The sequence below is a fragment of the Dama dama genome, chromosome 11, assembly GCF_033118175.1.
Source record: "Dama dama isolate Ldn47 chromosome 11, ASM3311817v1, whole genome shotgun sequence".
Classification (NCBI taxonomy): Eukaryota; Metazoa; Chordata; class Mammalia; order Artiodactyla; family Cervidae; genus Dama; species Dama dama.
In genome coordinates this window covers 38,324,385-38,346,784 of record NC_083691.1, presented here as the reverse complement: position 1 = coordinate 38,346,784, position 22,400 = coordinate 38,324,385, and the positions used below count along the sequence as shown (strand labels likewise).

The 22,400-nt window shown below is 43.2% G+C and overlaps 1 protein-coding gene across 3 annotated transcripts in view; it reads left to right on the top strand.

Annotated features, from left to right (window-relative positions):
- The window catches only part of ARHGAP25 (Rho GTPase activating protein 25), an 89,441-nt gene that overhangs the window by 45,322 nt on the left and 21,719 nt on the right, over positions 1-22,400 (top strand). For 2 of the 3 annotated variants that reach the window (XM_061155151.1, XM_061155149.1), the window contains exons 3-4: positions 3,719-3,806; positions 10,903-11,019. In XM_061155151.1, coding sequence (XP_061011134.1) covers positions 3,719-3,806; positions 10,903-11,019 — 205 coding nt within the window. The remainder of the gene's footprint in view (positions 1-3,718; positions 3,807-10,902; positions 11,020-22,400) is intronic. The other variant, XM_061155150.1, reaches the window with a different exon arrangement.

Below are 22,400 nucleotides of genomic sequence, written 5' to 3'. Positions count from 1 at the left end.
TATTTCCACCCTATGTTTCACACCATTCATGATGCTGGATGGGTTAAAGACTTACATGTGAAAACAAGTTCATAAAGATCCAAGAAGAAAGTGTAATTACCTGCATGATCTTTGGGAAGCAGGTGCTTCTTAAGCACATTTTAATTTCTTAAGCTGATTTTAATTGCATAAATAGAAATGTCTCTACCTTAAAAACCAAAATAATAAGGTGAAAAGGCAAGGAATAAACAGGAAAAACCATTCATATACATCTGGTAAATATTCTTCATATCTAAAGTACTCTCAAACCTATAAGAAACAGCAATAGGAAAATGAGCAAAGGACTTAAACAGACAACTTCCCAAAGAAATGTAATAGCCAAAAGGCATATGTAAAAAAATTTCACTCTCAGTCGTAATTAAAGACATACAATGGAAGTTAATGAGATATCATTGTCCTTTTATAAAACCGGCAAAGATTTTCTAGAAATTCCAATATTAGTGAAGACTAGGGAACAGGAATTCTCATGCACAATTAGTAGAAATGAGAATCTGTACAACCTTTGGGGAGAGTAATATACCTCTTTAAAAATGCAAATTCTTTGGCCCTGCATTCCTAATGTAGGGGTTTATAATAGTGAAAAAGAAAGAATATATAGCAAAAGGGGCTAAGTTATATCAGGGAACTTCTATATATTTATACAATAGAATATAATTCAGCTGTTGATGCCGAAATGGATACTTTTTGAAAATTAAAGACATTGATAATTTAACTGCTTTGAAAAAAAACAGTTAACAGCAGAGGATGATTTATATGCTAATCACATTTTTGAGGGAAAAAAGAATCATGAATCTATACTTTATGGGAAAAGACTTGGAAAGAAATACACAGAGGTGTAACTGAGTTATCTGAGTACTAGAGTTACACAAAACTTTAATTTTCTCTTTCTCTATGACTAAAATATAAATTAGTTATAAATTTAAAAAGAACACACATTCCTAAAAACTCAAGACACAAAAATGCTGCAATCATATTAGTGCAATGATATGAAAAAGGCCCTCATGTATACTGATGATGAGTACGTGCAGCCTTTCTAGAAAGCAATTTGGCTAGATTTCTAAGAGCCAAAAATATCATATCCAGAATGACCCTGTCATTCTGGTTTTAAGAAGCTCTTCAAAAGAAATCAGATATGTGCAGTGCTGTTTGTAATGAGAAACATTGGATGAAGTGTCTGACAAAGGAGAATGATTAAGTAAATTACAGAGCCCTGTGTAATGGACTCTTATTTATGCTCTTCCAGGGGGGGTTTGGGAGAAGGCAGTCTGTACATTTTTTCCTCTGAGTTCTCAGAAAGGTCTGTCCAGCTCTAACAGTATAATGCCCTGTAAGTCCATGACCTAGTTTTCTATAACTCATTCCAAAAGTTTCTTTGTCAAGGAAGTTGTTTAAAACAGAATCTCAGTGAATTGCTCTCAAGTCTCTGCTACCATGATGGTTTTAGACAATCCTGGCGTAGCTGTCCCATTGCTTCATCTGCTTTCTCTGAAGTCAGAACAGGTGGCTGCCTATCGGGGGCATGCTGGGAAGTATTTAACCGACAGCCTGCTGGTAGAGGAACTATTTTGGACGAAGCACTTGCCAATTTCTGTGGTGTAAATACTCCCACCATGGCTGATTCAAGCTACCAGCATCCCTGAACTCAGAATTGAGAACGGAAGTATGTAGCACAGTGTTAGACGCTATTTCTACCACACAGATTGATTAAATGTAAATAACTATATGAAGAAAAATGATAGTAAAATATAGCAAATCATTAGGTAAATAGAAATTTTTTTTATATTTATATGAGATGATGGGTGTTCACCAGACTTATTACAGTGATCATTTCATGATGTTTGTGGGTCAAATCATTGTGCTGTGTACCTTGAACTTGGACAGTGTGGTATGTCACTTGTGTCTCAGGAGAACTGCAAGGAAAAAAAAAAGAAAAAAGAATTAGAAAATGATGAATTCTGAATAGTACTATCTTTATTTTTAATGCAAAATATTTCATTGAAAGTTCATATCACTTGTTTTTTTGGTTATTTAATTTAATTGAGCACTGCCTAATAAGAAGAAAAATAAAATGTCATTTTAGAGATATCTGTCTCTCCTAAGTACACCTCTAAACTATTATTTGATAAATTTAATCCAAATAGAGTAAAAATAAAATACAAAATGCGTAAGTACCATTTATTGAACAGTTACTTGGTGCTGGGATCTGTGTTAAAAGTCCTGCATATACTATCCAGCAGCATAATCTCAGGGTCAATTTTTTCCTGAGGCCACTGATATTTAAAGATAATGAGGAGTGTGTAGGTGGTGGCTATTTTTAAATAATAAAATTAGAGAAGTATAGGCAGATATTTTTTATTTTCCTCCTTCCCCTGCCTCCCTCCTCCCCCTCCTTCTCCTCTTCCCCTTTCTCTCCTCCCCCTCCTCTTCCTCTTCTTCTTAATTTTTTTTCTACTCTGTTTCTCAGTCTTAGACATTTTCATTTCTAGACCCCCAAGGAACATTTATTCTTTCGGGATTCTGAGCTGATATAAGAGTTGCTTAAGACTCTTCCTTTATAACTTCTCTGTTGCCAATCCTTTCATCCGTGGTTTGTTCTAGAAATAAGATGTCCCTGTTTACTCAACTCTGAATCAGATACACTACCTATTACAGTCAGTGAGATGTAAATTATGAGGGAGTAACTCCAAGACAAATTAGTTATGTCCTTTCCTGCAGTTACTTAGACTTTGAAAGCATTGGTTTCCTCATCTGTAAAATGCGTGTGGTCATCCTGCCCTGCTTTGGGGGTTGTTCTGAGGTCTAAGGAGATACTGCATGTGACGGTGCACCGTCAGTGGTAAAACAGTGAGTGTACACGTGGTGGAAGTGACTTGTTTTTCTGATGACATTTTCATGTGTAAGGTCACAAGTTCTACCCTCACTCGTCAACTCCCCCGCCTGCCCGCCCTGGGAATCCATGATCCTCCTCCCCTGTCCCTTCAAGGGACATTATGCTGAAGGGTCTCAGCACCTCAGCTGTGATGGTGAAGAGCACAGGCTGTGAACTCACTTCTGAGATGAATTTCTGCCACTTCCTAGTTCTGTGACATTGGGCAAATCACAGAACCATTCTGATCCCATTTCCTCACTTGTGAATTTGTGTAGCAATACTTTACTTGGAGAATTGATGAAAGGACTAAGTGAATAATACACAGTTGAAGTGCTTAGCAAAGGCACAGACTCCTGGAGTGTGCTGCTTAGAAGCTCTTGCTGCTGAGTACTACATCTCCTTGATGACCTTGGTTCAGTCCTCAGTGCCCCCTCTGGTGACCTGGCAGGTGGTAGGATTCCCCCAGTCTCAACATGGCCTCCACAGAGATCAGGTGTCTGATTTGGCCATGAATTTGGGCTCTTGGAAAAGTAGGAAGAGACACAGGTTGTTGATAGCACCCTCTCAGCTCATTCTCTGGTCAAGACCTCGTCCTCTTTGTCTCCTCAGGCACCTCCCTTGTGCTCACATAGCTGCCACTTAATTTGACTAAGGTCTGGACAGCCGAAGGGCCCCGTTTGAAGCTGAGTTGCTAGCTTTCATGTTCCTCTCCACCAGCCCATCACTATCCTGCCTGTCCTCCAACTTAAGTTTAGTTCGAAGCTGATGACATTTCTGTTTATCTTAAAGGCCTCACTTTCAATCTTTCAGGGCTGCATGTATCTACCTGGAAGTACAATCAAGGAGATCGCCACAAATCCAGAAGAAGCGGGGAAGTTTGTCTTTGAAGTCATTCCAGGTAGGTGACAAAAAGTGGGAGAGATGTTCCTTACATTCCTGTGTTATTTCTGATCCCAGAAGTCAAGGCTATATTCAGTGAGTCTGTCAACCAGCTAGCCAACCAACCTAGTAAGAATGCATAATAGTTCTCTATATAGTTAATGATCCTATACTAGTTCATTGATAACATGGAAACTAAGTGGATGTGCATCTGATTCAGCTCTCTAAGCATTTCATGGGCACCTGCTTGGAGCCAGGTATTCACTAGGCACTGGGACACTGATCTGAAAGTATATCACCCTCGCTAACTAAAAGGGAGATTCCCTAGTGGCTTAGTGGTTGGTAAAGAATCTGCCTGCCAATGCAGGAGACACAGGATCAATTCCTGGGTCAGGAAGATCCCCTGGAGAAGGAAATGGCAACCCACTCCAGTATTCTTGCCTGGGAAATCCCATGGATAAAGGAGCTTGGCAAGCTACAGTCCATGGGGTGGCAAAAATATTGAACTTGACTTAGCAACTAAGCAACAACATGAAAAGGAGCTTAGCTTTGAAGGTGAGTGGGACAATAAAATGAACAAAGTATAAATCAAACCATGAGAAACTGTGTGTTGGTAGGTCAAAAATGGTCGATAGTCAGCAGTCTTATATGGTGCAATGTGACCTGATAAGAAATGACAGCTTCAACTTCCTGAGTACTTATTACGTGTCAGGTGCTGTAATTCACTTATTACAGAAGTTAACAGCACACTGGAGATGCCTCTTTCTAATCAAGAGTTACCTTCCTCGAACGCATGTAGGGAACAGGGGTATTTGTCTCAGTTTGTGTCAAGGGGAGTTGATGTGTCACACTGAAGCTGCTTCTGCCCATCTCTTGCCCCACCAGGAACTCCAGGGTTGCTGGTCTAGCTCTGCAGCCAGATTTTGCTGCTGCCATGGTGACACAGCAGGAGAGGCCCCAAGTCCCCTGAGTGCCCCTTCCCTTAATTCTCTTTTTAACCCTCACACAAATCAGTCCTAGGCATAAGAAACTTGAGGGGGAAGGCAGTACAGCAGAGACGTAGACGTGCACTATCTGGAGCCAGCCTGCCTGGGATCACATCTGGCCCTGCCATTTGCTCTGTGTATCATAGAGTAAAGTGAAAGTCGCTCAGTCATGTTCAACTCTTTGTGACTTCACCAGGTCCATGGAATTCTCCAGGCAAGAATACTGGAGTGGATTGCCTTTCCCTTCTCCAGGGGATCTTCCTGACCCAGGGATTGAACCTGGGTCTCCTGCATTGCAGGCAGATTCTTTACCATCTGAGCCATCAGGGAATCCCCTGCTATGTGTGTAATTGTGATCAGTTATTGAATTTAATTATTTAATTTCTCCTTGCCTCTGTTTCTTTACCTGTGAAATAGGGGCAGTGATGATGATAGTGAGGATTAAGTAAACAAATATATATGTCACACTTGGTATAGTGCCTGGTAACGGTGTCATGTCAGTGTTTGATGTTTTGGCAATAACTAGAGGAAATTGTAAAATTCAGAAATCAATCTCCAAACTGGCTATGACTGTTTATAGAAAACAAAGAAAAATAGGATTTTTTTTTAAAGTTCAGCTCTTCCTAAGTGGCCACCTCATGGGCCTTCCCTTGATTTTTATCTGAGGAGCTATCCATTTTTCTTCCTTCTGAAAGGAAGAGCCTACTTTTCCAATCTCTGCTTTCTGGGAGAACTCCACCCCTTTCCCACAAAGTTTATTCTCTGTCTAGGGCCCCTTTCCCAGCACAAATCATGAGACACAGCCACGTATGATAACTTGTGTCCCACAGCCTGATTTTTCAATATAGGGTGACCTTACTGAGAGCTCCATCTAGAAATTTACTGTGGGCTTTGCACCACGAATCCAGTGCCTTTGGACACTGCTGTGCTAGCGTAGGGTGAAGATCTGTCCTCTCATCGTAACTTATATTTGCAGTTGTCTCCTGGGCTGCTGGGGCAATTCTTGGGCAGATTCACACATGTAGGTAGGTGCACACACACTCATCACATAAGGAAAAACAACACTTATAAAGCAATAGTAAGGTAGGGAGCTATTTTCCCAAACATGTCATCATTCACCCAACCTGAAATAAGACAATGCTTTCTGTTACAATGTAGAGAATTTTTAGTTCCTTTTTGGTCATCTTTTTGTACGAGATGATTCTCAGGGGCCAACCCTGTCATAAGAAATGGCCTCCCCTCTCTTTGATCACCAGTGTTAGCTGTACAAAGCCCACAGAGAAGAGTTCCATTGTTGTTATGCTCTGTTTTTCTTTATTTGGAGCAAGCAAAGATTTGAGGCAGGCTTCCCTTCCCTACTTAACTCAAGCAGAAGAACAATCTCCCACCCAAAGGGGATCATCAGGTAGAGGGGGCTATTCCTTCTGTGGAATATGTAGGATTTAATTCTCATACTGCTTTCTGAGATGTGACACCAAATTTATTGAGCACTTGCTATGTAGGAACTGGGAACCCAGCAATGAATGAAACAGCCTGTAAGCAGCTTAGAATCAATGGGGGGAGACTGACACCAAGCCAAATAAATGAGTACATTGTATAGTTTTATGATGGGATCAGTGCTATAAGAAGAAAGCAAATTAAGAGAGAGGAAGTTCTGGGTGAGGTGGGGATGGCAACTGTTGATTCATCATTTGAAGGAGAGCAGGCAGAATAGACATCACTGAGAAGGTGACTTATTTTGAGCCAAGATCTGAAGGAAGTGAAGGCATGAGCCAAGTGTGTATCTGGAGGAAGAGCATTCCAGGGAAAAGGAGCAGCCGGTGCCAAGTCTCTGAGCCTATTTCTTACGTTCAGGAAACAACAAAGAGGCCAAGGTGGTTACAGTGGAGTGCTGAGAGGGGAGAAGAGGAGACGATCTGGTCAGGGGTGGGCCCAAGTTTCACAGGCACTGGTCGGTAACTGTGCAAAGTTTGATTTTTGTGATGGAAGGATGGAAAGCCATTGGGAGGTTTGATCGGAGAAGTAACATGATCTGACTTTTGTTTTAAAACTCTTTTGAGTTGAGGCTAAAAAGTGGCAAAGACATAGCAGGAGCAGCAGAGGAGGTTATTGCAATTATACAACTGAGTTATAGAGACGATGAAGGGGGTGAGAAATAAGCAATTTCTGGACACATTTTGAAGGCAGAGAGTACTTCATTTGCTGACAGATTAGAGGTAGCAAAGAGAAGTCAAGGTTGACTCCAAAGTTTTCATGCAAACAACAGGAAAGCTGGCTTTCCTGAGATTTGTGCATGTAGAAGATCAAGGCTTTAGCTTTGTATTTTTGTTTTAGTATTAAGTAGTTAATGATACTACTTTTTAATGATTTAGTTTTAATTAATTATTGGTTAATTAAATTAATTAGTTTTAACTAATTAATTAATAAATTAATTAGTTAATTTAATTAATCATTAGTTTTAATGATAAGGAAAACAATGTTCAGGATAATTTAGCTCCTGCTTCCATAGAGGTAAGGATAGAATGTTAAGAGATTTAAAAAAAAGACTCCCCACTAGTTTGGAGTGGGAGGGGAGATGTGAAGGAAGCATCCCTAGAATATCATCTGTACTAGATTTTGAAGGATGGGCTTCTCTGATGGCTCAGATGGGAAAGAATCCGCTTGCAATGAGGGAGACCTGGAGTTTGATCGCTCGGTGGGGAAGATCCCCTGGAGAAGGTAATGGCTACCCACTCTAGTATTCTTACCTGTAGAATTCTGTGGACAGAGGAGCCTGGCGGGCTACAGTCTAGGAGGTCACAAAGAGTTGGACACAACTGAGTAATTAAACTTTGACTTTAAAGGCTGGCTAGGAGTTCCTTAGGCAAGGGAAGAAAAGAAGGCAGGTTCCTCTCTAACAAGAGAAACAGTTCATTAGGTGACACATGCTGAACAGACTGTTTAAGTCAGAGAAAGTGTGTGTCTGAGGGCAGAGCTGCTGTTCTTGGGCTTTGTATTAATGTCAAATAGTTTCTCTCAAAGACAGCTCTTCCCAGCACCAATGTGTCTAAACACTCATTTGTTTGTAGGACAACAAGAACTTTCAAATTCCCTGAGGTTCTTGTCTCTCAAATCTATCTTAATCTCACTCAGCCTCACTTTCCTTAGCCTTTGAGATAACCTACTTCTGAATCCATCTTGTCATCAGCTTTTCTGATCAGAAAGACCAGTCATAGAAGCTCTGGTTATTTAGAAACATCAAGATCTGGGTATTTCTTAATTGTTGCCATGATGCAACCAAATGAGTCTCTCAGGAATGAGTGTGAACTGAAAGGCATGTTCTCTCAGACTGGAGTGTAGGCATGATGGAAGACACCAGATGAATTTTGGCCAAGGTCAAGTTTGAAGCACTATGGGCTGATGGAGACTCTTGAGAGAAAGATCTGTAGCCTTGCCCTGAGTTTGGTGGTAACTTACTGGGTAATTTATGGGCTTCCCACGTGGTGCTAGTGGTAAAGAAGCTGCCTGCCAATGCAGGTGATATAAGAGACGCGGGTTCGATCCCTGAGTCAGGATGATCCCCTAGAGTAGGAAATGGCAACCCACTCCAGTATTCTTGCCTGGAAAATCCCAGGGTAAGGAGGAGCCTGGTGGGCTATAGTCCATAGAGTTGCAAATAGTTGAACATGACTGAAGTGACTTAGCACTTACTGGGTACCAATGGGCAAGGCCTGTTGCACCTCTGGGCTTCATTTATCTGTGAAGCAGAAATGATAGTAGAGTCTTGTTTTACTTCAAAGGGATATGGTGATTCCTTTGGGATTCTTTAGTTCTGCCCTGAGGGCTTTTTACTGCCCATTTTACTTCTGGAAACATCTGGATGTTCCTCAATAGCCAGTGCTTCCATGGACTGAGACCAGAAGAGCTGTTGATGACCCAATGATAAGATGGATTCAGAATCAGGTTTGTTGTCATTGTTGAGTCACTAAGTCATGTCTGACTCTTTGAGACTCCATGGACTGTAGCATGCCAGGCTACAGAATCAGGTTTTTCCAAAGCATAAAAAAAGTGAGACTGGGTAATTTTAAGGTGGGTTCAAGAAACTGGAAACAGAGGAACTTTGGAAGTATTCTGTTGCTATGAAAGAAAATACAGGTTTGGGCCTAGCTGGGCAGATATAACAGGTTCTTTTTAAAAGTTTTTTTAAAACAGATGAACCTATTGCCGGGCAGGAATAAAGACATAGACATAGAGAAGGGACATGTGGACACAGTGGAGGAAGCGAAGGGTGGGATGACTTGGGAGAGTAGCACTGACATATGCACACGAACGTGTGTAAAATAGATAGTCAGTGGAAGGCTGCTGTATGATGTGGGGGGCTCAGCCCAGTGCTCTGTGGTGACCTAGAGGGGTGGGGTGCAGGGTGGGGGGAGGGAGGCTAAAAAGGGGGGGTATATGTATACGTACAGCTGATTCACTTTGCTATACAGCAGAAACTAACACAAAATTATAAAGCAATAATGCTCAAATAAAAAATAGTAAATGAAAAAACAAATAAAATTGGGACTATGTTTTCTGACATCTAAAAGAAATTGAACTTATTTGATGTACATTAGTACGTAAATTATAGGTGTTCAATATAGTGATTCACAGTTTCTAAAGGTTGTACTCCATATATATAGCTATTATAAAATATTGGCTATCTTCCCCATGTTGTACAATATATCCTTGTAGCTTATTTTATACCCAATAGTTTGTCCCACTTAATCCTCTACCCCTTATTGTCTCTCTCTACTTCCTTCTCCCTACTAGTAACCACTAGTTTGTTTTCTATGAGTTTGCTTCTCTTTTTTTTTTATTATATCCACTAGTCTGTTGTATTTTTTAGATGTTTTCTGTAAGCAATATCATACAACAATTACCTTTCTCTGACTTATTTTACTTTGTATAACGCCCTCCAAGTTCATCCATCTTGCTGCAAATGACAGAATTTCATACTTTTTTTTATGGCTGAGTAGTATCCCATGGTATATATATATATACCACATTTTCTTTATCCATTATTCTGTTGATGGATGTTTAAGTTGCTTCCATATCTTGGTAATTGTAAATAATGCTGCTATGAACACTGAAGTATTTGCATCTTTTCAAATTAGTGTTTTTGTTTTGTTTTTTTATAAATACCCAGGAGTGGAATTTCTGGGTCATATGGTAGTAGAACAAACTCTTTTAGAAGGAAATGCCCTAATATTTTGAAAAGAATGGGTTGATATCCCCTAGAACAATTTGAGATTTATTAGTATCTGTCGTTGAAAGGAATTGCCCTTGTTTTCTTGTTGTTTTTAAGACCTACGTTTGATGGGTTGCCTCTCCTATGCCTCTCCTTCTCTTTCCCACTTTTCTCTGTTTGTCTCTTTCTCTCATTCTTTGTCTCGGTCTCCTGTCGCTCCTCTGCCCCCTTGTCATTTCCTCTATCCTTTTGTCCACTTGACAAGTCCAACCCAGGACATACTACAGACATATGTCTATAATATTGGGTTTAAAGCGAAAACAGTAAATAAAGACCTAACAGACTTCAGTTGTCTGTCAACTATGCATCAAGAGCCACTGTTTGCAATGTCTTGTGCAGGCGGGAGAGCAGTAATGCTGAACAAGAAGCACTGAGTCACAACAGACAGACATCTGTGTGCTCGCTGTCTCTCCCTCCTGAGTTGCTGTTTCCTTTCCCACACCCACAGCTGAGCTCAGGGTAGCCTAAGAAAGTATCCATGACTGGCGTGATAGACTGAAGTCTTCAAAACTTGTACGGGCAGAGCCTGTCTCCTCTAGTACTGACACTGCCCCTCACACTTCCTCTTACTTTTGGTAGGAAATGGCTTCTGTCATTCAAGAGAGCAGATCTCAGCCCAAATCAACTCAAATGCAAACCACTGAGTTCAGTGATTCATCTATAGAATTGGGAGTTTCAGCGAAAACAGCAAAGGTGCATAGATATTCAGTTCTTCTGGGAATAAGTAGATGCTTTCGTGTTCTTTGACTGATTGTTTAATTGGACCAAAGAAACAATTCAGGCTTGACTTCCCCCTTGCTGCCCCTTGCTCTAGTCCCTAACAAATGTAAGACCTTCATCAGTGTTACTTCTTCCTCCAGCCTCATGTGACCAGAGTCGTACTGGACAGGATTCCTATGTCCTCATGGCCAGCTCCCAGGCGGAAATGGAGGAGTGGGTTAAATTCCTTAGGAGAGTCTCTGGCACGCCCTCTGGAGGTAAGGACCCCTGCAGGCTTTTCTGAACAGGTGTCTGTGACATCTTAGAGATGGGAAGGAAATAGTTTCAGACGTGATCTTTCCTGGAACAGTGTTCAAAGAAGACCATGAGGGGACAACTCTGAGGCCATGCTCATTGCCACGGCTCTAACTTCCCTCCCCCAGTGATATCAAAGCCAACTCTAGATGGGCTGGAAAGACCTTTGCACTCATTGACAAATGTGTGTGATGCCCTGAAATGGTCCTTTCTCCTCTCTGGACACAGTGATTTCGTCTGTAAAATGGATAGATTGGAGCAGCTGACCCCAGTCCCCAGCAGCACTAACCTTCAGCGGTACCAAGAGTCTGCCCAGTAACAGGGACTTCGGAACCTAAGAGGGTTGATGGCAGGATCTATGCTAAAAGCATAAGTAAGGCTGATCAGCAGAGGAAAGGAAAGTTGCTGTGGGGTCAGGCTGGGGAGAGGTTCTGGATTTGTGTCTCGTGTTGTAGGTATGCAGTGAATTCAGAACTGAACACTTTTCTGGCTTACAAGTATTTGAGTGTACAAGCTCAAATTCAAGGTTACAAACCTGAGTATTTGAGCTCTCTGAGAAATCTGATGCTGTGTCCACCAGGAGCCCTGCCTGTGAATACCTAAAGTGAAAAAAATCTGAAATTAATAAACAGGTGAATCCAGTATGTGATTTTTCATGTCATAAAAAATATGAAAGAACTGATGTGGACTGATGATCTCAAGGGACCACATGACACAAATGAGTGCATTCAAGTTTTTTAAGAAGACACTCATTTCTGTCAACTTCAGAATAACTGTATAGTACATGATTATTTATCAGTTATGATGCCTGTTAATTTGTAAATCATTTTCGGGGGGGGGCTTTTACAGCTCAAATATTATATATTTTTTAATTGCCCAATTATTTCTTTCAAAAATGATGAGCACCTTAACAATTTTGTGGACATCGGAAAAAATATAGGAAAATAACCACCCATAGGCTACTGAAGATATTTTTATATTTTCCTTTCAGCCGGTGTTCATATATACACACTTCTTCCCCAGGATGACAAACATTGGTTATATGCAATTCAATACCTTTTATTTTCTAGTTTAATTTTCCAAAATGGTTGTATAATCTTAACTGGAAAATTTTATGCAAATGATGTTAAACAGGAAAGAGGGTCACACCGCGCATCTGTAGTCGCTCCTTCAGGAAACCAGGGGCAGGAACTTCCAGGAGGACTCAAGGAGCTGAGACTGAGAACTGATCAGCATGAGCTTATCCTGTTTGATTATGAGGGGCAATGCAGCTGTTCGTTCTGTTTTTCTCTGCCTGCTTGTCTGTTTTCATCTAATTGCCCTCTAGCACTCACGCCAGTCCCAAATACTGCTGTGCTAGCCTCAGCTTCCCTGTATTTCTCCCTTAACTACCAGTGGAGATGGAGCTCAACCTCTTGTTGTTCAGTCACTAAGTCATGTCCAACTCTTTGTGAGCCCGTGGACCTGCAGCACCCCAGGCTCGTCTGTCCTCCACTATCTCCCACAGTGTGCTCAAATTCACGTTTGTTGAGTCAGCGGTGCTATCTAACCATTGCATCCTCTGTCGCCCCTTTCTCCTTTTGCTTTCAGTGTTTCCCAGCATCAGGGTCTTTTCCAATGAGTCGGCTCTTCACATCAGCTGGCCAAAGTATTGGAACTTCAGTTTCGGCAACAGTGCTTCCAGTGAATGGGGTGGCAGCCGAGGCTGAGCTCATTCCCTTTCATGGATCACAGGCACTTGCGTAGCTCAATGAAGCTATGAGCCATGCCATGCAGAGCCACCCAAGACGGATGGGTCATAGTGAAGAGTTCTGCTAAAGTGTAAGGAAATGACAACCCATCCAGGATTCTTCCCTGGAGAACCCTGTGAACAGTATGAACTCAGCCTCTACCACTGCCCCATTCCAAACTCCTGGCTCAGCTGTGGTCAGGATCAGGGGCAGGGATGCTGTCCTGTGACCTATGACCTGCATGGGGGGCTGAGGGGTGGGCTGTGAGAACAGAAGTGACTTGGATGGGACAGCGAAACTCACGAGTGCCTGCCTTCTACAAAGAGCTGCAACTGACTACAAAAAAAAAAAAAAAAAAACGAGTGTGATTTCATTAACCATTTCCCAATTCCTAAATATGGCATTTTTTTTGGTGCTAATCAAGTAGAGATGAGATGTTTATTTATTAAAGGTCTATTTGGTGATGCTCAGCCTGGCTGGTCTTACCTGTTACCTTCCTACTGCCCTGGATTGTGAGATGGTTGACGCTTTCTTTCCTGGATCCAGTGCTTTGACTAAACTGACAGGGGTAGTAGATGCCTTCTAAAATATGTACCTGTTCTGAGTCAGAATGCTGTGGATGTGCTGTGACCAGCGTTTGTGCCCCCTGTGGTGCTCTGCTCAGCCTTGTCAGGGTGAACAGTCATAACACAAACGGGGATTTCTCCCTCACCCCACCTGGAGGCCACCACCATCAGAAGCAAGTCAAGCATAAGTCCTGTAGGCAGAGGAAAGTCCAGGGGAGGAAAAATAAGAGCACGGAACTATTTATTTATTCAGAGAAAAGGTTTGGATTTGATGTGGCATCTCAGACCCTTCAAAGTTTTGCATTGAACCAAACTCGGAGATCTCAGGATGAGAAAGCATTTGAAGACAGCAGAGTCCAGTCTGAGGCCATGGGACAAGTCAGACATTTGTCCTTCCTGTTTTAAACTCAGGAAATTCCAGTCCTGAAGAAGTAAATGATTTTTCCAAGGGGCCCAGGTGTCAAGGGGCAGCAGCAGGGCTACTGTCTCTTGTAGGGGGCCTACTTTTGCCTTGTAAAGTGCCTCGGATCTGGGTCTACTGGATCCCCAGGGCTCATCCTTCAGACACTGGGGGGACACTGAGATCTGCTACTGCTGTCTTTTTCCAGCTCTTCGTGAAACTTACTATGACTTTTTTTCACCCAGAACCTAATCACTTCTCACCACCTTCACTACCACCATCCTGGTTGAGATGCCAGACTGTCTTGTTCGAATTGCAGCTTTGATCTCCATACTCTCTCCAGGCTTTCAGCCTCTCCATCTTATAGTCTGTTTTCAACAGAGCAGAAGAGCAAGCCTGTTAACTCTGTCATATCAAGACCCTGCTCTACTCACCACAGTCCAATGGCTTCCTTTCTCTGTCAGAGGAAAAGTCCAAAGCGTTAGGATGAATCCGTGCACAATCTGCCCCCATCCCTGTGACCTCTCGGACCTTGTTTTCTGGAACCCTCTCCAGTGCTCATTTCACTGCAGCATCACCAGCCTCCTTGCTCTTCCCCAGACACCTGGACACAGTCCTGTCTCAGGGCCCTGGCACTTACTGCTTTCTCTGTCTGTAATCCTCCTTTCTCAGGCAGCTGTGTGACTTGGTCCCTTGCTTTGCTCAGGTCCTTCCTCAAACATTACTTCAGCAAGCCCTGCCCCAATTGTCCTGTTTAATATCAAGCCCTTTTCCCACCAAGTCATTCTCATGACAGTTCTGCAGAGCGAGGCTTCTTCCTGCCCCAGTTCCTTTTCTAACTCCCGTGATGGGAGAGATAGTCCACGTGGTTCCCATGCAAACCTAACTTCTTCCCCATGGCTCTTTCTGCCTCGGAACTGATTCTGAACATGCCTATAACCATGTCTGATTCTGGGACCAACTTCGGTGGATGTGTTTTATGGGGAGGGGGAGGGTTCCCCCACAAGTTCAGCATTTCTTCTACAGAAGCTAGGTGTTATACAAATGAACTCAATTTTGACACTATCTACAATGGTAAAGAGTCCACCTGCCAATGCAGGAGATGCAGGAGACGCGGGTTCAATCCCTGGGTTGGGAAGATCCCCTGGAGAAGGAAATGGCAACCCACTCCAGTATTCTTGCCTGGAGAATCCCATGGACAGAGGAGCCTGGTGGGCTCCAGTCCTTGGGGTGCAGAGTCAGATAAGACCGAGTGACTGAGCACACATGCATGCACCAAGAGATAGCTTCAGATTTCACAGATTAAGAGCTCAGTCCTACAAGACTGCCCCCAAGCAAGCACACACTTCATACACCTTCGACAAGTCCATATTGTATCATGTGCATCTGACCAAACAGCTAGAGATTAGAAATTCCAACAATCCCTCCTTGGGTTCTAATAATTTTCTGGAGTGGCTCAGAGAACAGAGGGAAACCAGTTTACTTACTAGATTACTGGTTGATTATAAAAGGACAAAACTCAGGAACAGACAAGTAGAAGATATGGGTAGGGAAGGTATGGGTAAGCCCTCTCCCCGCACCGGTCTATCAGTTCCTCCTTGTCTTCACCAACCTGGCAGCTTTCTGAACCCATTTTGTTTGTTTGTTTTTTTCTGGAGGCTTCATTACCTAGGCAGGATTGATTAAATCAGTGGTCACTGGTGACTGAATTCAGCCACCAGCCCCTCTCCCCTTCCTGGGAGGCTGAGACTGAAAGTTCCAAACCAATAATCACATGGTTGGTTCCCCTAGCAACCAGCCCCCATCCTCAGCTAGGATCCAAAACTTACCTCTTTAACATAACAAAAGACACTTGATCACTCTCATCTCAGGAAATTCCAAGAGTTTTAGGAACTCTGTGCCAGGAAATGGGTGGAAGAGCAAATATATATTTCTTATTATAAATCATAATATTGCACCTTGGAAAGCAACATTTTGGTGCACCTTGGTGTTCCAGCTTTTTCCTTCCTAAACAACCAGTTTATCTCTTTCCTCCTCTCCCCCTCCTTTTTTTTTTTTTACTACACTTTTCCTAAGGGTCTGTCTGGAAAGGCTAGATTAATTTTTCCCAGAAGTTCTGGATGCAATTCTAGAGTTTTCTAGAATTAAGGAGAACTGAAAGGGAAGTGATCACACCTTAACTTTAAATGACTCTTCCCCAGGCTCCCAGCTGCCCATTTTCTTCAAACCATCTCCTCCCTTTAGTAGGACGGCTCTGCCTTCCCTGGATCTGGCCCATCTCCAGGAGGCTGTTAGCCACTTTGCAAATTGTTCCTCAGCGGGGACCTGCTTCGCCCTCTTCCTCTGGAGGCTGGCCTCTGAGGTTTTCCTGGGCCATCGCTGGGCACAGAAGTGCTGCTCTAGGTCGTGTGTAGTTTTGCTCCACCCAACCAGGATGTAAGACCCTGGGGCAGGTCCCACGGTTTAAGACTCTGTGTGTGTTTGCTAGCACTAGGCATGGAGCGTATAAATATGCAATTGTTCTATTCCTTGGGTTCTTTTTCTCCCTCATTTCTTACTGTGTCTGCAGCCCTCAGAGCAAAATTTCACAACCCTCAGCCCAGTGTTGCCTAAGGGAGTGTGGTTTCTGTAATTCACTGTTACCCCGTGTGCCCTGCGTCATTTTCTCTAGCTAAATGGGACATTACAAGGGATGGTCTCTGTTTATTTTTATTCTTTCACCTCCTTTCCCCTGAGGCCTCAGCACTCAACAGATACTCAACAACTATTTATTTACTCAACAAATATTTCTTGAGCATGTGTCATGTGCCAAGCACTATGCCAGCACTGAGTACAACAGTGAGAGAGAGAGAAAGAGGAGAGAAAAAAAGACAAAGTCTCTACTTTCATAGTCTAGTAAAAGACACAGAAAGGAAGTTAAAACTCCAAGGAAAACCATAAAATTACAATTGCATAAAGTACCATGAAGAATAAAACTCATGATGCCATATGGGGGGAAAATGTCTTTATTAAGAAGTTCAGGAAACTAATGATGATTCAGCTTCTATCTGAAAGGCCAGAAAAGGCCAACTAGGCAAAGAAGAGGGAAGAGGCACAGTGTCGCAGTCAGAGGAACAGCATGTACAAAGGTCCTGTGGCAGAAAGGAGAATGGACTCTGGAGTGAGAGGAAGATGTGAACAGTGGAGATAGCCTGGTTAAAGCTGGGTCTTTATGCTAAGGTGGTTTGGATGAGGGTAGGGAAGGTGGAGATGGAGAGAAGTAAGCAGGTTTGCATAATGTTTCAGTGGTAACATTGCCCAGACATGGGAGTGAATTTGATACTTAAAGAGAATGTGGTATCAAAGATGAGTCCTCCATTTCTATGAGTGCATGGAGGGATGAACTTGGTTGGCAGCATCACACTGTCCAGGATCCTACCTGGCAGTCCTTCCCTGCCCTTTCCTGTCTTCCCTGTGACGCCGAGAGTCCATTTCAAGTCTCCTGGGCACGCCTAGCTGGCTTGCTGCGCTCTTTGCTGAGTCTTTTCAGTGGGAGGGGGGAAATCTTCTCATTTTACCCAGCAACCCACCTCCAAGATCCTTTTCTCTGAAGGCTCAACTGAGCCACGTGCAACTCATTTCCAGGGAAGGGTGGGCTGGCTTCATCAGCGCTAAGTGAAATCCTGTGTTCCTGCCAGAGGCTTTGATATATGGAGCGATGCTGGGAAGGGCTGTGTGTGGGCTTTCTTTCTTTTTTTTTTTTTTTTTAAGCGCACCTCCCTGGTACTCCTTGAATGGCAGTTGACAATTAGCTGCTAAGTAAAAGGGGGCACTTATTTTTATTGCGGGGGCCTTGACAGCTTTATGTTCACTCTTTAAAAGCCAAGAGTCATGTGTGTTAAGGTGAGTGGGGAGGAGAAGATGTGTGGGAAGGAGGAAGGGAGGGCCAGGGGCAGGTGCCGACAGATCCCATGGTTTCAGTGCTGGAGTCAGAACCTGAGCAGTGTTTACAAGCATGTGTTGATCTGGAAGCAAGAGAGAATGGTTCCTGCAGCTTGTGGAGGAGGGAAGGTCTGAGGCTGGCCCTGCAGAAAGTACGATTCCTGGGCCCCCACCATGCCTCGTATCCCCAGGATGCCGCGATGGGAGCTGGGCTGTGGCTTTCCTGCCCTGGCACTGCTCTTTTGCTGGAATTTCAGGAAGAAAACCCCCAAGCTCCAAAAGAAAGGTATTTCTTTCCAATTTCGTGATTTGGTTCTTCCAGGAAAAGACGCTTTGCCCAGTGTTCCCCTTCCCTCTCCTGTCTGAGAGGGGGATGCTGCTAGGACTGAGCCTCCGGGGACAAGAGTCGGGGAGCGGGGAGAGAGAGGCAGAGAGGGGGCTCTCGGTGACCTGGGCTGGACCGGAGGCTGGGTGGGAGGGCTCTTGTCCTGAATCCAGGAGTGTTTGAGCAATCATGAAGGAGGAATGAGGTTAAAAAGGAGGTGACAGCTAATCCTACTTGTGCTTAACAGAACCAATATAGAGTTCAGGGGTTTTCCAGCAAATCTGGGGTGGAAGCTAGAGAAGTAAGGAGTGAAGGGGGCTTGTGAGAGGAGACTAGACAGTTTACCCCTTTCTCTCTCTCCTTGAGCTTTTTGGATGTCTGAAATTTTACCTGGACAATTTTATTCCACTGACTTTAAACAAGAAAGATTAAAGTATACTGGTTTTAGAATCCCAGGATAAATATTAATATGATCTTGGACAGATTTGTAATCTGAGTCTCAGTTTTCTCATCTGTAAAATGGGACAATAATATCTAATTTATTATTTTTATGAGGACTAAATGAAAGAGCACATGAAAACTTTTAAGGTAGTTTGTCATAAAATTAGCTTAATTAATTAAATGTATTAATAACTATGTGGCATATTATAATTACTTAAGATTTGTACCTGTTTAGATGGAAATGCGTTTGTTAATGGTAATGGGTCCAAAGTAATGAGCAATTCTGAGTGGATGAGTGGTTGGAGAGGGTAGAAAGGGCAGTTCCCTGAAGGGCTGAGTGCAAGCTAGGGGGGCACAGAAAGGGGAGCTGGGTTTCTCCTCTTAGAATTGTTGGGGAGGGAAATGGTCTCTGAGTACTTTCCAACCCACTGTCTGTTGTCTTTCCCCCTTCACTGATCCTTCAATAGTTTCCCTAGATTTCTCAGTTCATCTATTCCCTTATAGCTAGGCTATTTCTTGCCCACCTGGGGTCAAGGAATTCAGGATCTTTGAATTCTTTGTCCACCCAGGATCAAAGAATTCAGAACACTCTAGCAATCCAGATCCAGAATTCAGAGGTAGGTAGAACTCAGGATTGGGTCTTTGAAGTCCCAGGGATGTTTTGGACTCCAAACTCCTGACATGTGTTGTGAGATAAGAGTGACAGACTGATGTGGACAAACTGAAGAAACAGGTTGCCCTTTCTCTCATCTTAGAAGGGATCTGTGGGGTCCCGTGTCTCCAGAGCAGGCAGCGGTCATGTCTGGTTGGTAAGACTAGCTTGCACTGATTTCCAGGCTGGAGCTGGAAAGTTTGGAGTCTTCATCATATGGATGATATTTAAAGTCGTGAGTTTAAATCATGATATTTAAAGTACATGCAAAGGCGGAAGGAAAAGCTTGGGACATTAACCTTTAGTGGACAGGGAGAAAGGAGGAATCATCCAAGGGGGCTGAGAATGAGGCTGGTGAAATAAATGGAGAACCGAAAGCCATGTGAGAAATTGTCTCAAGAAGGAAGGGGTGATTTGCTGTGTCACATGTTGCTGATGCAGCAGTTCAGAAAAAGACTGAGAATTTGATCACCGGACTTTAAAAATGTAGAGGCCATTGATTTCCTTTCCAATCAATCCTAAAGGAAATCAACCCTAAAGATTCATTGGAAGGACTGATGCTAGAGCTCCAGTACTTTGGCCACCTGATGGGAAGAGCCCAACTCACTGGAAAAGACCCTGATGAGATTAAATGAGAGATTAAAGGCAAAAGGAGTAAGTGGCAGCAGAGGATAAAATGGTTAGAGAGCATCACTGACTCAATGGACATGAACCTGTGCAAACTCTGGCATGCTGCCAGTCCATGGGGTCACAAAGAGTCAGACACAGTGACTGAACAACAACAACAAATTGATTTCCTTGACAAGTGCAAGTTTGGGGAAGTGCTGACCAGAGTGTATTTGGGAGAGAAGGGATGAGGAACAGGAGGAGTGGGAGACAGCAGGTAACAGCTCTTTGAGGACTAGTCTGTCATGTGCCAGGCTCTGTGCCAGGAGATAAAAATAGATGGTGAGCCAGACAGGCTGTCTGCCTCTGAGGAACCCACAGTCCAGTGGAAGAGAGATACTTAAATAAATCATCGTAAGATGACATGAGAAGTGATGGAGGTATACACAGGGAGTGCCGTGAGCACAATATAGGGAATAACCAATTCCCTCTTAGGAGAAGGCATTTGAGTTCAGGCTACAGGAAAATCAGGTTTCCCAGTGGGTAGGAGGAAGGGCTTTCACTCCAGAGTTTTAAGAGGAAGGCTGGTTTTCCTTCTATCATAATCTACAGTTACCAAAGAATCTGGGCTGCAGCAGATGCTCAGGCCATATTTGCCAAACGATTTTGTGAATTCCAGTGGAAGGAGTTTGCAAAAAAAAGAATTGCAGAAGCGCCCATTACAACAATGTTTGCAGTATGAGTGAGGATTGAGAAGAGAGGCAGTTTAAAGTGAATTGAAAGTGTCCTGATCTGTTAAGAAGGAAGGAAAGGGTGTTGCACATCATTCTAATGTGCAATAGTTAGTACCTTGTGTTAATGGCTTTGTATTCTCAATGCCTAGGAAACTGCCTACTGCTTGAATGACTGACTGAATTGCTATTGCTTGTGAGGAAGTCTATAGGAGGAGCAGTGACTTGGGAGAGTTGGGAGTGGGATGAGAGCAAGATTGGAGAAGACAGTGGGAGGACTGCCAGCAGACACTGGGCTTACAGGAATAGAGGAGAGAGAGAAAGAAATGAGAGAGGCAGAGATGATATCTGTAGAAAGAAATTGGACCAGATATGCAGATTTGTGTCAGTTTATGGGTGCTATCCAAATGCGTAGACTTGTATGAACTTTCCCAAGGATAACGCCTAGAGTGAGGAGCAGTCTGAATTGGGATGCTAGGAAATGACACATTGAAGGAGCAGGTAGAAGATGGGCAAGTACAGGACCCTGCAGAGGAGCCTGCAGGGAGATGAGACTAGAATGAGGGTGGATATTTCATTGCCATGTAGGGAGGAAGTCTTGAGGAAGGAAGGAGAATCAATACCATTGGTCTTCAGAGAAGACCAGCAGATTGTGGAATGAATGAAGGTCAGTTCAGTTCAGCCGCTCAGTTGTGTCTGACTCTTTGTGACCAAAGAGTCACATCACCAACTCCTGGAGCTTACTCAAACTCATATGTCCATTGAGTCAGTGATACCATCCAACCATCTCATCCTCTGTCATCCCCTTCTCCTCCTGCCTTCAGTCTTTCCCAGTATCAGGGTCTTTTCTAATGAGTCAGCTCTTCTCATCTGGTGGCCAAAGGATTGGAGCTTCAACTTTAGCATCAGTCCTTCCAATGAATATTCAAGATTGATTTCCTTTAGGATTGACTGGTTTGATCTCTGTGCAGTCCAAGAGTCTTCTCCAACACCACAGTTCAAAAGCATCAGTTCTTCAGCACTCAACTTTCTTTATGGTCCAACTCTCATATCCATACATGACTACTGGAAAAATCATAGCTTTGACTGTATGGATCTTTGTCAGCAAAGTAATGTCTCTTCTTTTTAATATGCTATCTAGGTTTGTCAGACTTGGCCATTAGGAGGGCATGAGAAATCTTAGGGAACAGATTGGGTGGGAAGATGCTGGTGAGGATACCAGATTGAAATAGATTGAGAGGTTACATGAATAACAAGGGAAACAGTGGAGGCCATGAGGGTGGATGACTCTTTCCAGAAGCATACATGTTTCTCTGTAAGCATATTGGTGAAGAAAAGAAAGGAAGTATTTTCTGATTACAGGAGAGCTGGGGTGCGAAATGATTCTTTAATAAACTGGTAAAGACTTAGATGCAGAAGCTCTTTCAATTTAAGATATCAAAGAAGAATGAAGTCCTAGAAAAGTCAGAAAAGGAGGATACCCCAGTTTAAGAAACATCATCTTAGACAAAAGCACAGGGTACTTTTCTTCCTCCAAGAGAGGACAGGCAGATGGACAGAGGAGGGAGGATAGGAAAGGCAGGCACTAGAGATCACAGTTTCTTCCATGATGTCCTCCATTTGGGGAGATAAGGACAAGATGAGACAAGGTCACCTGCTAAGACAGAGGGGAGGGAATGGGTGGTGGGTTCAAGGGTGTGGTGAAGATTTGGACCTGAGGAGATGCTGGAGGGTAAAGGGATGTTGGGAAATGCATGTCCTGGGGAAAATGACATTGAAAGTCGTGACTGTGAACCATGGGAGGAAGAGACAATGAACACAGGAAGAAGGCTGAGAGACTCAGATGAGGAGGAAAGCTGGTGGACAGGCTGTGCAGAGGTGTGTAAGAAGGAGCTTGATTTCAGATCATCTGCCTCAAGACCTCAGAAATAAAGCTCACATTTGACAGCTCTGATATCTTTGTATTTGGGGT